We start from the raw sequence: 18,368 nt of genomic DNA on the forward strand, positions 1-18,368 counted from the left end.
AGGTCCATGCTCAGAGTTGTCAGTGCAATTTGCGTGGTCTGTGTCCTGTACAGTGGCTGTGGTGTCTCCAGTGGAACCATGCTGTGGACTACTTTGGGCAGTTATCCTGGGGCAGTGGCCTCCAGGTCTGGCTTTCTGGCAATTTCTTAGAATCAGAACTACCTAATATCCTTTTCTGCTTCAACTCTTAAGAAAGGGTTTCTGAGGCTTGTACCTGGATTAGTTTGCTAGGGTGGCTGTAAATAAGTACCACAAACTAGGTGGGTTAAACAACATAAATTTATTGCCTCAGAGGTCTGGAAGTGAGAAGTCCAAATTCAAAGTGTTGGCAGAGTTGGTTCCTTCTGAACGACCTTGGCAGTGAGGGAAGGGTCTGTTCCAGGCCTCACTCTCTGGCTTATAAATGGCTGTCTTCATGTTCATATGGTGTTCTCCCTATATTCAAGTCTGTGTCCAGATTTCCCCTTCTTATAAGGACACCAGTCATATTGGGTTACGACCCAACCTAATAATCTAATTTTAACTTGATTACTTCAGTGAAGTCCCTATCTCCAAATAAGGTTGTATTCTAAGGTTAACTGGGGTTAAGATTTTAACAAATAAATTTCAGGGGGACACAACTTAACCCATAACAATACATAAGGACCTTCACTGATGTAGGTGTGTGTTGGGACACCAGTTAGGGACATATTACCCCTAATTTCAGTAGAAATACAGAAAACTTCTTCTCCCCCCTGCCTTCCCTCTTTCCTGTTGGTTTCAAAGCCAAAACTGCAGGGTTTCAAAGGTCAGGGATGAATGTAAAATAACTTTATTGATATTTTTTAAGGAAGGTCTTTATATATATAAAATGAATTTAGGCTATTTATAATCCACAATCACAATCCACATTTAGTGGCTTCTGTTCCAATTGAGAGGAAGAAAAAGAATTTTGCTCAGTGCCACAGGATTAGTATTTTTTATTGTGACAGCTTTGGACACTGCCTGTGGTTCCTTAGGCCTGATGGGGCACAACTGTAGCTGTGAGGATTCCAGATGGCCATTGAGATCATAGACTCTGAAACTCAGCACATTCTCTCTGGCTCATCCTTGGTATAATTTCTTAAAAGATCACAGAACAAAAGAATATATATTTTTTCATGTATTTCAATGAAATATTAACAGTATATACACACACACTGCCTGCCTTAGATCTCTCCTGCCCTCCTATAAACCTATTTTTGCCCACCCCTGTATGTAAATGGCTTGCTCATTGTCATGCTCGCCATCACTGATTATCATTTTCTGCATCCATTATTTTGTTAAGGGTTGCAAAACATTAATATCTGAATTCTCGAACTTCTTCATTTATTATCTGAAATATGTCTATAAAGCGGGGAGGCTTTCCTTGATCAACTATTTGTTGCCCTGAAGTACACATGACTGTCTTATGTGACTGCCTAAGTGGCCCCTGGTGCCAGAAGTCCTGTTCCATTTAATGTATCATGTACACTATCCAGTCTAACAGTACAGAAGCTTATCATAGGGACCAGCAACTAGTAAGCATCAGAATCATTATACAAATATGAATAACCAACATTTCTGAGTACATCCTATGTCCTGAGTGCTATACTAAGCACTTTCCATCAACATCTTTAAAATCCTCTTAACAACCCTGAAAGGAAGATATTATTACTCATATTTTACAGATGAAGAAACTGAAGAATAGAAAGGTTACTCTAACTCATGGTTAGTAAGTAGCAGAGACAGATTTGAACCCAGTCAGTCTGGCTCTAGAGTCTACTCTCTCAACCACTAGAATATCTCATGATAACTTAATGATCCTCATGGAGAAGAGCAGATATGTGAAGGCAACCTTTTGGATGTGTGTGGTCAAGTCAAAATAGCCTAGGCTTTAAACTCAGAAGGACGTGGGAGGAATTCTGCTCTCTATTATTTACTGTGTGACCTAAGCAAGCTTCTTAACTTCTCTGAACTTTTCTCCTTGGTAAAAAATAAATACTGAAATCTACCATATAGTGTTGTTATGATGGTTAAACCTAACAGGCTGTTTTGTGTCTGGCATTTAAAAATTTATTTTTAAAAATCTATGCATGGTCAAAAATAAAAAGACAAACAACCCAAACACTGAATTGTACACTTTAAACGGGTGAATTGTATGGTATGTGAGTTATATCTCAACAAAGCTGTTTAGCAAACAAGAATGTTTTAGTGTTTGTGCATAAAGATTCATCTTTTTAACTTTACCTCATTTTTATGTTGTAATTATGTATGTATTTGAAAGGTTACCTGAATGTGAATCCCTACTGTAAAATGAAGGGTACATAAAATTCAAGCATGCTTTCAGGAACCTGAAATGTATTGCCATTTGGTCTTGGACACGAGTGACGGTATTGCATTTTAAAACAGGCAATCAGAGCTCTAGCCATTGTTGCTCAGTGGATAGAGCCTTGGTCTGCAGACTGAAGGGTCCCAGGTTCCGTTCTGGTCAAAGGCACATGCCTGGGTTGTGGGCTTGGTTCCCAGTAGAGGGCGTGCAGGAGGCAGCAGACCGATGATTCTCTCTCACTGATGTTTCTATCTCTCCCTCTCCCTTCCTCTCAGAAATCAATAAAAAACAAAAAACAAAACAAAACAAAAAACACCAAAAAACCCCAGACAAACATAAATAGCGATGACATTAGGGGAGTATACAGGATCCTATAGTGAACTTACTAATTGTTACTCAGACATGCTGGTTATGATCCTGAATTCAGTTTTCAGTTGTGACATAGCTAAATATTTTTATTACGTTTTCCTATTGCTATCACAATGACTCTTTCATGAACTCCCATCACTCACAGATTGTCCTGGGCTAGAAGGGATCTGCCAGGACTGCTTCCTCCTGTTACGCACCTCTTTCTAAGAGTTGCAAATGGGTCACGGGTTAAAGGGAAATTCTGTACCTGCTGAAGACAGATTTACAAGTCCTTTCTCCAGGATATGTGCCAGCCTGGGGAGAAAGGAGGGTTTTAGGTCTGGTGAGGAATTAAAAGATAGAAAAAAATGTTTGGCTCAGGGCTCACCACTGGGGCTGGTCCTAAGCTTAGTCAGCCAGGTCTCCTATTCCCCAAGGAGCCTATGTTTCCAGGTGGATTTAAAGAAATTAAGAAACAATGCCAAAACCGGTTTGGCTCAGTGGACAGAGAGTCGGCCTGCGGACTGAAAGGTCCCAGGTTCGATTCCGGTCAAGGGCATGTACCTGGGTTGCAGGCACATCCCCAGTAGGAGATGTGCAGGAGGCAGCTGATCGATGTTTCTCTCTCATTGATGTTTCTAACTCTCTCTCTCCCTTCCTCTCTGCAAAAATATCAATAAAATATATTTAAAAAAAAAAAGAAACAAAAAAGGAAATCCAGATGATTTTGGAACTATCTGTTTTCCCCCTCACTATTCTTTTGTTCAGTGTTCATATGTCATTTCTGGCTTCTCTGCTCCTCAGGGGCTAAAAGAGGCCATCACTGCCCTTTGCTTAGACAACTGTCCCAGCCTCAGCCTCAGGCTGATTTTTCAGCGTTTAAAAGGCCTTGGCACCCTTCCCTGTCACTTCAGGGTGGAGATTTAGAAGAGACTATCTATCTACACACACAGTTTGAATGTATACAAATATTTATCCTATGCTCGTGTTTTAACATAGAGGATGTATATTTTACACACACACACACACACACACACACACACACACAGCAGGAAATATTTTCATTGACTTAGTGGTTGTGAAGTTCTCTTTAACATACAAAAGAAGATACTTTTGTTTCTTTTGACTTCCCCCTCCAGCCCCCCCCCCCATCCCCCCCACCCCCGCCCGCCCAATTCAAATACCAAATTGTCCTTATTATTGCCCCAAGAGAGGGTACATTCTTTGGGGGAGGGGGTGGGAGGCAGAGATAAAGAAGAAAGAAAGCCAGCTCTTCAAGGGGAAGGGAAAAAAACCGTCTGGGAATCTCAAGAACATCTTTATTTCGCCTTTTAACTCTCCGCCTTTCTGATTAAAGAGTTCAGACCCGCTCCGCCGCCCGCGTTCAATTACCCCCCAGCATCTTTTCTCCGAAGCTGTCACCACCACTTGCTGCACCGCGGCCCCGCCGCGAGCCAGTAGGCGGGTTCTTTTCCGTTTCGCTTTTCTTTCCTCAGTTTCTCCCGGGAAGCTTTATAAATCTCCCTTGGAGGAGGAGTGTCCAAGCGGGTGGAAGTCCGAACACAATGCAACCTGAGAATTTCTGTCACTCTCTGCATATGCTCCTAAGTGCTTTAATCCCAATTAGGGGCGGCTGACACACGGTCCTATTCATTCCCATCAGCTCTTGAATACATTTGCCTAAAAATGAACTTCACAAATAGAAGCGCTCCTAAATGTGCCCAACAGCAAGGAAAATCGAATTGAGTGCGGGCTCCCTCGGCAGCGGCCGCAGAGGAGCGTTGAATGTGGAGGTGCCCCGAGACATTGCAATTCAGCAACACGCTCGCTTGACTTTTCTTTGCACCATGTCAACCGAAAGAGCCAAGAAATAAGTTGGGGAACTCCGGTTAAAAGGCAACTTGAGGGGGAACTCTGAATATACTCACGGAGCCGCTTCCAAGGAAGGACTTAAAAAGCAACAAAAAAGGCACCGCAAAACCCACCGGCGGCGTTCGGGCAGCGTCCTAGAGGCGCGATTGGAACCTCCCGGCCGCGGCGCACCCACCGGCCTCCCAATTAAGGGAAAATGGCCCGGTTGCCGGCGTGTCATCTGGTGGCGTTCCCAGAGCCCGTCGCTGCCGCCCCATTCAGGCCCGGCCTTAATGTCCCACCCGCGCCTCTGGGGCCTCGCAGCTGGTCCGCGCTGACCCGGTGGCCTTGCGGGCGCGGACACGCTGGTGGGGGTGGGGGGGATGCGGCCCGGGCCATCTCAGACCCCAACTCCGCCGCGTCTCCAGCCTCCCCCCCCCCTCCCCCACTCCCGTCCCTCCCCGCGGCCTCGCCTGTAGTCCTAGACTCCAAGCGTCTCCAACTCGGGGTCCGGCATCTGAGTACCGCCAGAGTCGGGGCGGGGAGGTGAGAGGGGGAAAGGGGGTTGGTGACTCTCTAAGCCCTAGGGCCACAGCTGGGCCACCCTGGGGACCTGAAACAGTGGTTCTCAACCTTCCTAATGCCGCGACCCTTTAATACAGCGCCTCACGTTGTGGTGACCCCCAATTTCATTGTTACAAATTGAACATAATTAAAGCATAGTGATTAATCACAAAAACAATATGTAATTATAGATGTGTTTTCCGATGGTCTTAGGCGACCCCTGTGAAAGGGTCGTTGGATCCACAGGTTGAGAACCGCTGCCAAGAGCTTTGTATCCCAGAGGCCAGCAGCTCTGGCGAAAGGTGTTCCGAAGGGAGCCGCTGATCGCAACCCCGAATTTCCTCGAGGCGGAGTCCCGCCAAGTCACAGGTGTGCCGGGCGGGCTGCACCGGAGCCCGGCGCCTGGACGAATCCCTGCGCGCAGGGGCGGCCCCTAGCGCAGCCCGGCCTTTGGCGGCGCGGCGGCGGGAGGCCGCCGGGAGAGCCGCCCGGCTGCGGGCTGCTGCGCGGAGAACCCGGCCTCGCCAAGGGCAGCCGGTTCCGTGCCGCGAGTCCTGCCTGCGTGGTCCCGCCGTGCGCAGAGCAGGGCGGCCCCGAAACCGCTTCTCCCCGCGTCTCGGTGCAGAGGGGATTTCGCACTAACGGGGCCTCCGGACGCCCATTTTAAGTCCATAAAAAGCCGAGTGGAATGTTTTGATTGAGTCTCAACATTGTCTTTGAATAAGGCGGAGACCATGTAATTAATGTGTCTTTTTAATAAGGGACAATACGGCCGTTCAAGCTATTTAATTTCATTTAATTTTCCATCCCATTTGCTGCACAGCCCGCTTTTACTTTTAACACCCAGCCTTTCACGGCCCATCTTGCTCCACTGGGCACATTAGATTGGTTTCACCCTTGCTTTTTAGGGGAGGAAAAATAAAAGAAAATGTGTTCCTTTCCTCCTTTGTGGACAATTTATTTCACTTGGGGAACTTCAACTCCGAGCCACAGGACAGAATAAAACTCGGCGAGCTGGTGTGAATGCCTCTGGCGCAGGCCCTTTCTTCTCTCGGGGCTGGGAACCAGCCACAATCGGCTATATTAATAAATAACTTTCCTCACAGTCGGCCTTTACATGGTCCTATTGATAAAATTGTTCGCGTGTCGTTCACGCTTTTTCACTCATTAAGGAGGTGCAGGGAGGAGCCCGAACCCAGGCTCCGCGCTCGCCCTTTCCCGCTCACAGCGCTGGTAATTTAAACTGGGTGTCATCCCGGAGTCGCCAGGCCAGAGGTTAGAGGGACATGTTCATGGCTTAAATTTATTGGCCTCGACTCTGCGGAGCGGTTTCCTCTCCGCCTCCCCTCCCCCGGCTTTTGCCAGGCTTTTGCCATTCATGGGCCGCCGGATCAAAGGCTTCCTCCTCTCCGGGGCAGGCAGCCTCTGCGGCTGGCAGAGGGGCGCTGGGGAGGAAAAGCCAGGGGCATCTGGGCAGGATGTGGCCGCAGGGTCGGAGGAACCGCAACTCGTGGCCACGCAGGCCCGCCAGCGGCTCTCTGCTTCGCCCCAGCAGCTGGGCCTACACAGGCCGGCCAGCCATGTGTCCTGTAGGCCTGGCCGTTAAGCAAACCACAAGTTTTGGAGCGTCCCGAACCCTTTCACTACCGATCATTGCTATTGACCTTCACAAGCTTAGTGGGCGGAGGCCCAGTGGTCGGTCCATCATCATTCCCATTTTAAGGATTAGGAGACTGAGGCTCTGAAGCAATTCAGGAAGGAAGAGTCCTGAGTGACAGCACAGACTTAATGACCCCAGTCTCACGACCGTGTCCAGTCTTGCGAACTCAGGTCTCACTCGGAGCATCTTTGAGGGCCTCATGGGACAAACTGCGGAGTTACAGGTGTCTCCACCTTGAGTCCTGACACCGTTGTTAGACAGTCATCGGGTCAGTAGCTTGAGTATCACACCTTCCTTGGCCAGGGGAGAGCCAGTGGGAGATTGCACGTGGAGCTGCTGGGAGTCCTCCCATTCATGCAGCGGTTGGGCCAACGACACCAGGCCAGAGACCCAGAGGCACCCTGGCCTCACCTGGAATTTTGCATCAGGCTCGGTCCAAGTCCTTAGGATCTGGGGAGCAGTGCCAGGAATTAGCAGAGCGTGGCAGGTGCGAGCAGAACTGTCGCAAATACCTGATGAACTCCATTACTCCTCTATGTCTTATGAAAATAAATGTCCCCACACAAGTCGGAGTCTTTCCTAAGAGAAAACCAAGAGCACTCTGATTTAACTCCGAAGTACCTGTTCTCCTAGGTCACGAACTGGGCTAAAGGCAGGGGTTTCTAAAGCTCCCCTCAACCTCCTCCCTCCCACCTTTCATGGAGGGTGTTGTTTTTTTAAAGAAAAGTTTGGTTTCTTGGTTCTCAGGAAATTAGAGCCAAGGACTTCTCCACTGTTTTAAACGTATAAGAAATCAGGATTTGGGGCAGTTGTTTAGCGGGTGTGGTGAGGGGGCATGATAAAAAAAAGAAAAACCCACACAGTGGGTAGAATCAGTGCGGTCAGCTTACGGGGTACCCGCAAAGCTGGGTCCCTGCGGCTGCTCCCGTTCTCCAGAGGAGTGCAGGTCCCATACCCGAGAGCAATGATGCACAGCTGACCTCTTCTCCCCAAACTGGGTCAAACGCTTCATATTTTGGGGTGAAACTGGACAGAGGGGACGATAAAGCTGTTCTAAATAGATGACTGGCCTGAACCCAATCCCCTGAAATGGAAATATGGTCGTTATTTAGAAAGTGTAGGTATTTTCTGGTGTTTTCCCATCAAGTACCTGCCTAATTTCTGTATGGCACACGCCAGAAATCAATAGAAGTTAACAAGTCCTCCAAACAGTCCCCATCTCTTTGTTTAATCTCCTTTACAATAAAGCCAAGGGGAGAGAATTAAGAATCTTTGAAGTAGACCAAGGCTCAAAGGAATCAGCCAAGTAGACTTAAAGTAGTCACTGATTTCCCAAAACTGGTTTGTCGGCGAACAATAAAAGGAAGCAAAATTTATGGAGAAATTATACAGTGGATTTGTCACTTAAAATATCGTAACTGTCTCGCGGACAATACCCCATGCTGAGGATTAATGGTCCCGCCGGACCTTTGATTCACCAGCGCCTTTTCTTCGCCCTTGACAAATTGGATTTTTAGGAATGGGAAGGTCGCCTGGACCATTGTGCGCCAGCCATTCAGAGGGCTCGATTATGCAGGAGGCTGAGGGAACCACTCCATGTGACCCTCTCGGGTGGGACTCTGCAGCTGCTCCGCCGCGCAACTCTCTCACCAAACTCCGCGCCCTTGCGCCGGCGGTGCCAAAAGGCGCCCGCCCAGATTGAAAAGGCGCGGCGCGGGCCCCGCAGCGTCACTGCGGGGGCGGAGGACGCACGTCGGGGCGCTGCTCCCCGGCTCGCGCGCCACTCGGGCTCTGTCACTCGAGCCCCGAGGAGGACCCGGAGCGCCCGAGCGCCTGCGGGGCGCGGCGGCAGCGATGCACGGAGCGGCCCGCGCGCCGGCCACCAGCGTGAGCGCTGATTGCTGCATCCCGGCCGGCCTGCGCCTGGGGCCGGTGCCGGGAACTTTCAAGCTGGGCAAGTACCTGTCAGACCGCAGGGAACCCGGGCCCAAGAAAAAGGTATTAGCCATTCTGACCTTGGACCATTGTCCTTCGCAGCCCTGTTCTCTGGCCTCGGAAACGGGAAGATGAGAAAGGGGTGACTGAGTTGTTCGTTACCTGCCAACAGTGCCAGGTGGAAGGGGACTCAGATCGTTGCCCGAAAGTCGCATTAACTGAGCGCTGATCGGGGGCCGGGCTGCGGGAAGGGGACGTGGCGCAGAGGAGCCAGCCCCGGGTGGGGGGCCAGGGGCTTTTTGCGTGCCGGGGCCACTCGGAACCCGTGGTTCCCCGCAGCTCTGCGGGCTCAGCAGGGGCGCGGATGTCCCGGCCTCTTTCCGCAGATGCTCCCCCCCCCCCCCCCCAGCCAGCTTAGGGCGTTGAGGACTTTTATTACCTCTTTTCTTCAATGTGCTTATTTGAGGCTTACATTTACCTTAGCATAATCTAATCTCACTTCCGAAATAAATGATCCTTAGGAAACTCTCAGCTCCTAGAACCCCCCACATTTCTCTCCCCGCGGATGTCTGCTGTGGGCTTGGGGTAAATGGATGGAGGGCTAGCTTTGACGCGGGCTCTGAACGCCCACCGCGCGGGGCACCGGGTTCCGGCGCCTGCAGCCAGGCTCTGAGAGCCCAGGGTCACAACTGGGAGGCGCCAAGGCGAACCCACCAGCTTTCACTCCCCAATCAACATCGCAAAAGCTGACCAGAGAGGGGTTTTCAAGGCCCCTGCCCTCCCTCAGGCGTCCCAGCCAGCGCAGCTCTGAGAACAGCCGCCTGGAAGGGAAGGTGGTGATGGTGGTGGTGGTGGTGGTGGTGGTGGTGGTGGTGGTGTGTGTGTGTGTGTGTGTGTGTGTGTGCTGTGTGTGCTGTGTGGGGGTGGAGTGGGGTGGGGTAGGACCCTAGCTTTGCTTGCCGCTGCCTGGAGCTTCCTTGTAAGACATTTCTCAGGTGCTCAGCCAGCAGGACGCGCATCTGGCTGCGCATTCGTCATCCTCTCCTCCTCGGTCTGAAGCCGGGTTTGGGGTTTGCCGCGTACGACTCCTTTAACTGCGCTGTCATTGCTTTTCAGTGGTTAGCCTCTCTGTTCAAACCTTTTCGCTGCTTGGGTCGCCGGCACCTCCGTGCACTGCAGGGAGAATGGGGGTGGGCTGGATTGGGAGGGGCTGGGGGACACTCTGGGTTCTGGCACTGACTTTCAAACATCACTACCTGGTAATGGGGCTGCTCTCAGAACCGCGAGAGGGAAAGCTAGAGGGAGGTGGGGGTGTCTTGGTACGGGATGCGCCCAGGTGCTCAGGAGAGGATGCTCTCACCCCTAGTGTTGGCAAGGTGGGGCGAGAGGGGGACTGCTATAGGAGACAGCCTCCCCTCTACCTTCGCTCCCACGCACAGGTCCTAGGTAATTACCCTCCTCCCAGCAGCCCACAGCGATCTGGCCAAAGTGACCACAACCATCTTCCCGAATCGGGTGGGTGGGTGGAGGATGAACTCTCCATCTGGGCTGTGGGCCTGGCTGTGGCGCGGGAAGAACGACCACTGCTTGTGTTGCAGGTGCGCATGGTGAGAGGGGAGCTGGTGGACGAATCGGGGGGCTCCCCTCTGGAGTGGATAGGGTTAATCCGGGCAGCCAGGAACCCCCAGGAACAGACTCTGGAAGCTATTGCAGACTTACCCGGAGGACAGGTACTGCGGGCTTCCCACTGCCAATTCTATCCACCTGACTGCCATCAATCTTAAGAGCAAAGCGCTTTAGCTCCCACTCTTTGAAACGTCCCAGGTAGATACTGTTATTTTCCCCGGTTGAAGAATGAGGGAAGTGTGATTCAGAGAGGTCCAGTCGTTTTTCCAAGGCCACACAGCATCTGAGCCAGGATTCGAACCTGTCCTGCCAGTTGTTTTTTGACCAATTACCTAGCAAATGACAGCAAGCTGTCCTGTTCCTTGCGTCCCAGATCTTCTACCGAGCGTTGAGAGACGTCCAGCCAGGGGAGGAGCTGACCGTGTGGTATTCCAACTCTTTGGCTCAGTGGTTTGACATCCCCACAATTGCAACTCCGACACACGACGAGAAAGGTATGCCTCTGAGAGGGCCTTCAGGACAGATCGGGTGGGCGAGAGTCCAGCTCTCCCGGGTGTTTGGGAACCCTCCCCTGACTTGAAAAGCCTTTCTCTTGCTCTGTGTAAAACATGAACTTCATGGGGATCATCCTTCCCTATTGCATATCCAAATAGACAACTATTTACTCAATTAAGAATCAGTAGCCCCAGTTGGTTCGGCTCAGTGGATAGATTGTCCACCCTCAGACTGTAGGGTCCCGGGTTTGATTCTGACCAAGAGCACAGGTACCTGGGTTGCAGGCTCAGTCCCTGGCCCCAGTTGGGTGCATGCAGAAGGCAACCAATCCATGTGTCTCTCACATCGATGTTTCTCTGTCTCTCCACCTTCCTTCCACTCTCTCTAAAAATCAATGGGAACATATCCTCGGGTAAGGGTTAAACAAACAAACAAACAATAATCAATAAAGAAGCTGTAACATATTATTAGGGTGATCACATCATGAGCTCCAGAAAGCACAACAAACCTGGAATGCTTTTAGAAGGTGGAAGGCATCTCTTCTCCACTGGTTTGAAGGAGAGCAATGTACTTCTGCAGCATTTTAGAAGCATTACGGTACTTATGGCTGGTCAGTTGGCAGGTACTGAGGCCCTTCCATTTAAATGGTATTTATGCACTTTCCTCTCCCTACTTAAGTCGAATTTGGGATGTATCCCAGTTTCTTCTAAGATTTATTTGATCCCTTCCAAAGCCAAGAGTGGATTTATGCAAATTAAGGTGCAGTAACTAAAGAGAAAAACATTTCAAAACTTCCCCCAAACACTGAAGAGCACTTCCTGTGGAAAAAGCTGGGAGGTGCTAAAGTAGTTAAGATCCAGAAACTCCCTTTTAATGCTTCCATGACTTTTTTTCTTGCTAATTGTTTATCTGTAATTTCCCCTAAAGACGCAGTTAATACTTAAAGTCAATGTAATAAATGCTGTGAAATATTTTAGCATGCTTTTCTCCTGAATTGTCTTCTCAATCTTGGATCTTTACAAATAGGGTTAAAAAAGTGAATCTGAATGTGGGAATTAAGAAACACTTCATGAACAAGGCAGAATAAGTTTATCCAAACAATGAATTGCTTCACTTCAGAGTATCTCTGTCTTCTGTAAATTAATCCTATTGATTTTTTTGGTGGGTAAATTTGTATGTACAGTATTCATAAAAATTATTCTCAAGCAGTTTGTTACTTGCATCACATTATATTAAATTATCGTGTCAACCTCTTCCTGTAAAAGAGAAACATGACCAAAGTCCTATAGTGGAGAGCTTAAAAATCTGCAACTACAGAACAATTCTGAGGGCTACTGGCCTTTAGGGGCCATGTATTTCTGCACAGAACACCCTTCCTCAGGCACCCTCAAATAGTATAAAGGCAACTTGTTTGAGTGATGGCCCCGTGCTTTCATTTCAGCCAATAGAGCTTATAAATGTCATATAGTAACAGATGTCAAAACAGATACCATTTTCCTTTGGGGAAATGTACGGGTTATATTGAATCCCGACTTCCCACCTTTGAGATGCTTTAAGTCTTGACAACCTTAGGGTTCCATGAAGGAGAGCAGATGAGGTCACTTATGAGTACGTTTGATACTTTTGGCATAGGTTGGATTTCAGAGTCCAGAGAACATATCAGTTGGTTAGGATCAACTGAAAAAGAAATATATTGAAACTGAAAACATACATTTGCTTATGTCTTAAGAAGAGGAAAACATAAGTAGGGATGGCTGCTATTCTTCCATTATTCACTAATTCTGGTGAATTTCAATTCCACAGTAAGATTAAAGAAAACCGACCCTTTGTTTTAGGAACAAAGCTTACTTGGCTTTGCATTGAACTGAGTCATTCTGGGCAGCTTCTGAAAACTCCTTTAAAAAGTGGTGAGGAGACCTAACCGGTTTGGCTAAGTGGGTAGAGCATCAGCCTGCGGACTGAAAGGTCCCAGGTTCGATTCTGGTCAAGGGCATGTACCTGGGTTGCGAGCATATCCCCAGTAGGAGGTGTGCATACCCAGTAGGAGGTGTGCAGGAGGCAGCTGATCGAAGTTTCTAACTCTCTATCTCTCTCCCTTCCTCTCTGTAAGAAATCAATAAAATACATATTTTTTTAAAAAAAGTGGTGAGGAAAGGGAGGTCCTGAATTTAAGAGAAGGGAGTTACTTAAAAGATTAAATCAACATACCTACCAAGAGAACCCAGGTCTCTTCTCTCTCTCCTTCAAGATTTATTTTACATGGTTGTTCAAAATACATGAAGGGATGAAGATCTGCAAATTTTTCCCATTGTTGTTTTGTAGAAAGTTGCGCTTCTAACTGCATGGAGGGAAAATTTAGCTTTTCTATTAAATTTAATGAGACTGACATTTACTTTGTATACTTCCTTGTGGTTCAACTAACTTCCTTTTCACATCAATCCTTCCCTTCAGTATTATCAATAAATGTTATTACCAATAACATTTAAAAAGACACCGAATTGCAGATCACTGCTCTCTATACAGATGTAACATGACCTTTTTGAGTGAATATTAGCTTCCACCATGGGGTCAGAATCTGTTTCATACACATATCTCTTGATTGTGTTCACAGGCCCTGAGATAAAATAAAAAACATCCAATGTTCATAATATTAAACACACAAAAAACATTTAACAAGGAAACATGTACACAGATCCTAGTAGACAATTGTGCACTTACTAAAAGACTTTACTAGGCTTGGATTTGTGCAGCTATCTAGGAATTAATTAATTAAAAAACTGACAACATAATGCAACATTATCCTTCAGTTTTTTAGAACATCAGGACATGGGACTTTTTCTTTTCTCCCATCAAATTAAGTGGGGTTAAAGAGGAAATAAAGATACAAATAATTTAGAAGAATTGTGAATCATAGTCCCTATGTGGTCCTTCAGTTGGTCACGCTCCAGGAAAACCTCAGGCAAAGTGTTTAAGGCTGGGAGGGGGTGGAAAGGGTGGGCAGTGGACATAAAAGACATTGTTCTATGAAAAGGGATGATTACATATGGCCCATACATACAGGATATTGTCTCGCCTGGTAATGAGGCGCTCACGACCATTAGATTGTCCTTTGTTTAGTTTATCCAAACTCCTTGACATACGCCACCTATTCTGCAAACGCCAACAGATGGGCCCAGGCACAGCACAGCCTCAACACTTGATTTAAAGCAACAGCTGCTCTCTGCTCTGTCTCTTTCCTGGCTTGTCTGCCTGAGCTCTGCTCTCCCAGCGAAGATTTGCTCCGATGGCCCGGAGAAAGCCTTCGTTGGAAACGCCCAGATCACCTCTCTTGGCCTCTCAGTAGTTCCAGAGGATGACGATGATGACAAAGTTGGCCATTTAGGGTTTCTCGGGGACCTTGCTATAGTGGGGCTACCGAGCTTAATTTTCCCCGGGGACCCAAGAATACTGCTTCCCCCCATACCGCTAGTCAAAACCTGGGCTTTGCTTTGGGTGCGCTGGCGCTTTCTATCTTGCTTGTTCGCCTCTCACAGGGTCGCTTTTCTCCTCTTTCTCGCCCAGGGGAGGAGCGCTACATTTGCTGGTATTGCTGGAGGACGTTCAGGTACCCCAACAGCCTTAAGGCGCACCTACGGTTCCACTGCGTGCTCAGTAGCAGCGCAGGCCGCGCCTACCTGCACCAGGAGCACGCGCCTCGCCAAGGCGCTGCCCCGGCCGCAGATGGCCTTTGCCTCCCTCCGAAACACCCAGTGCCCGACTTCGTCGGGGCCGCCATGGCGGGCACTCTGCGGCCCCATCCGCAGGCACCACCGCCTATCCAGGCCTGCGGAGCTAGGGAGAGCATCAAGCGCGAGGCCACTTCTGCGCTCTCAGTCACCTCCCCGACACCCGCCAAGTGGGGGCTGTCCAAAAAGAGCAAGGAGCAGCCGGACCGCGCCCTGGACACGAGCGGGCCCCCCCGGGGACAAGGCCACTTCCTGGGCATCATGGGAGGCTCTCCAGCGGGGGGCGGCGGCCTGGCCTTCTACCCTGGCGTGCGCTCGGCTTTCAGGCCGGCCACTTTGGCCAGGACCACCGCGACAGCTCTTGGCGACGCCTACCGGGAGGAGGGCGGTGGCAAATCCGGTGCTGGTTTGCTGGGAGGGGGGCGGGCGGGAGGGCGTCCCGGAAGCCGGGAGAACCCGGCGGCGGGAGGTTTGGGCCATCACCATCACCACCACGCTCATCACCACCACCACCCGAAGTGCCTGCTCGCGGGGGACCCGCCGCTGCCGCCCCCGCCCGGTTTGCCCTGTTCCGAGGCCCTGCGCATCCCTCTGCTCCCCGGGCCCCGGGAAGAGGCGTCTGCCTTCAAGCACGTGGAGCGCGCCCTGCCCGCCGCCGCCGCGCTGCCAGGAGCAAGATGCGCGCAGCTGCCCCCAGCGACGGGCGTGCACCTCGAGCGCTGCGCGCTGCCGGCCCTGGGCGCGAGCGGGCTCAAAGCCTACCCCGGGAGCGAGTGCAGCCACCTGCCCGCCGTCATGCCCGCCTTCACGGTCTACAACGGGGAGCTACTGTATGGCTCCCCGGCCGCTGCGGCTTATTACCCGCTCAAACTGCACTTCGGGGGGCTGCTCAAGTATCCGGAGTCCATCTCCTACTTCAGCGGGCCCGCAGCGGCGGCGGCGGCGGCCACCCTAAGCCCCGCCGAGCTGGGCTCCCTGGCCAGCATCGACCGGGAGATTGCCATGCACACGCACCAGCTCTCCGAGATGGCGGCTGGGAAAGGCCGCGGCCGCCTGGACGTAGGCACACTGCCACCCGCCGTCGTGGCGTCGGGTGGCGCGGGGGGTGGCGGCGGCGGGGGAGGCGGCGCGGGCAAGCCCAAGACAGGCCACCTGTGCCTCTACTGCGGCAAGTTGTACTCGCGCAAGTACGGGCTCAAGATCCACATGCGGACGCACACCGGCTACAAGCCGCTCAAGTGCAAAGTGTGCTTGCGGCCCTTTGGCGACCCCAGCAATCTCAACAAGCACATCCGGCTGCACGCCGAAGGCAACACGCCCTACCGCTGCGAGTTCTGCGGCAAGGTGCTGGTGCGCCGCCGGGACCTGGAGCGCCACGTCAAGTCCCGCCACCCCAGCCAGAACCTGCTCGCCAAGGCGGGCGACGGGCCGGGCGCGGAGCCGGACTACCCCCTGGACCTGGGGGAGTCCAAGAGCGACAACGACAGCGACGTGAACGTCTGCTTCGCGGACGACCAGAGCGACCCTGAGGCTGGGGGTGGCGGTGAGCGCGTCTCCTAACCAGTCTCCCGGGAAAAGTGTGTGTTTGGATCGTGGACAGAGAGAAGTGGGGGTTCTGTTTTGGGGGGGAGAACTCCTGGTGGTGAGAAGCAGCACCTGGCTGATAAAGTCGTTTTTTTTTCAAAGGTTTGAGGTGGCTTAAAGAAACCTGGCTACATGGGCAGCCTTCGGGGCTGGGTGCCCGCGCGCTCCAGGCCGCTGGACTCCGCCCAGGCCAATGGCTCTCGAGGTTCAGGATCACATGAAAGTGAAAGTCACTGCACCCGTGAGGGCGCTGACTTTAACTGCCACGTACTTTAAAATTGTTTTTTCCCCCTGTGCCCTTTGAAACAATGTTTTGTGTGTGTGTTAGCATTTCACTGCATAGGCAGAAGAGTAGTAACAATGGGTAGATGTGGCATCTATACACTTGTTTCCATTTCATCTGTTCTGTCAAACACTTCTTGGCGCATTGAATATATATTGGTAGCAGGGGTACAAATTGGTAAAGTTGCAATTATTTATAAGAGAATAATGACAAATGTAAAATATCTAAAGCATGCATTTAAGAGCATGCAATGTATAATTTTAAAGAAAATCTCCTATTTGATAGAGTACAAATGTGATGTGTGTTGTTTTGTAATGAATGATGTACGGTGGACTCAGTATTTCGTCTTGGTTCAAGTTTGTGCAATCTTTAATAAAAATAAAGATACAAATGAGAGTTGTTCACATAATGATTTCAGCAGATTCTTTAAAGAAATAGTTTAGGTTGCAGACAATTTTCAAGGAGATGCCATAATTAAACAAATCGTACAACACTTGAATACTTTGATTATTCATAGAATAAATGTTAAGTAGTGTTGCAATAGGGGAATATATCATTTTCAATATGTACATTTCACAGGCTCCCAGATAGCAAGTAGGAAAATTGTTTTCTGAAACCATTTTTAATCATGTTAAACATCTTTCTGTTTATGGGAAGAAGCTAATGACCTTCAAGAAACACACACATTTCTTGTCAAAAAGAATTATGAAACTGTAGAATCATTATTTTTTGTTATGTACCATTTTGACAGAACTTTCATCGGGAAGCAAAACAAAACAAAACAAACAAAAGGAAACTTGCTTTTATGATTCACACACTTTAGTAGTCATACAACAAATACTAATGGAGGAGGATCTATTTTTATTGGAGGCGCTAATCTATTTGCTCTATGTAGGTTTCTTTCCCCCCATGTACTCCTTCCAATAATCTCATGCTGTGGTAAAGGTTCTATTTTACAGAAGCAAAAATATACTCTTCAAGGTCCCTGGGAGGCCCATAGTTAGAATAGCAAAGTTAGAAGCAGTGACTTTCTCTAAGGACATAAAAATCAATGCTAGCTAATGGAAGGCTATCCATTATATAATTCTGTGAGTTAAAATTGGAAAGTACTCTTTCCTCTTTCACCCCCTCCCACCTCCTCTTCACACACTGGGGGAGGATTGCTCTGGAGTTGTATAGGAAGTGTAGGATTTGCCATTCCCTCAGCTAAGGACAGGATGTATACTAAGAGCCCAGTCTGCAGTGCTCTTCCCAGAGGATGGTGGGAAGATTCTAATAAGTCATGAGAGGTTCTGAATATGCTCCCTGATGATTTAAGTCATTTAAAATTGCCCTGTATTTTTGGAATCTAGAGTAGGGCAGCAGTCTTCACCCTACTATCTCTCAGTTGGGAACATGGGCTCAGTCATTGGGTGGCTGACAGGGACTTTTTCTGACTCATCACAGCAGGAGGCATGGATTGGGAGGAGGGCATCCGACTTGCTGGTGAGAAAACTTTTGCTGGAAATTAGTGTGTGTGTGTGTGTGTGTGTGTGTGTGCGTGCGTGTGTGCGTGCACAGGCACACGCACGTGTCAGCTGACCAGAAAATATTTTCCTTTGTAAAAGGAAGCCTAAAGAGAAACAAAAATATGTGGATTAGCAGGTACATATGGTGACAATAATATGGCATTTATTGAGGACCTATTTTGTTCCAGATCCTTACGCTGTTTGCAGTTCTTTCTTCTCCACAGATGATTATTGTGGGCTTGTCCCTCCACTTTCAGTGATGGCCCTGCCACACAGAACGAGGTGAACCCCAGCATCTGTCTGTTCAGCCTGGGTTCCAGGGACCAGGGCTTTCTCACCACATGCTTAGTATCATGATCCTGCCCTTTGAAGCCATCATTACTTAAAACCAAATCTTCCAGTATAGAGAAATATTGGAAAACTTTTCTGAAGTCAGATCGTGTTAGTCATCAGGGAAAGT

General features: G+C 49.5%; 1 protein-coding gene across 1 annotated transcript; it reads left to right on the top strand.

Annotated features, from left to right (window-relative positions):
- Nucleotides 1–8,606: 8,606 nt before the first annotated feature.
- On the top strand, nucleotides 8,607–16,093 carry PRDM13 (PR/SET domain 13; the record flags this gene model as incomplete). The annotated part of the gene is made up of 4 exons (XM_081094774.1): nucleotides 8,607–8,750; nucleotides 10,286–10,417; nucleotides 10,687–10,807; nucleotides 14,370–16,093. The coding sequence occupies 4 exons, from the start codon at nucleotides 8,607–8,609 to the stop codon at nucleotides 16,091–16,093; spliced, it is 2,121 nt and encodes a 706-aa protein (XP_080950900.1).
- Nucleotides 16,094–18,368: the final 2,275 nt, after the last annotated feature.

The sequence above is a fragment of the Myotis nattereri genome (assembly GCF_964212035.1).
Source record: "Myotis nattereri genome assembly, chromosome: 6".
NCBI classification, from domain to species: domain Eukaryota; kingdom Metazoa; phylum Chordata; class Mammalia; order Chiroptera; family Vespertilionidae; genus Myotis; species Myotis nattereri.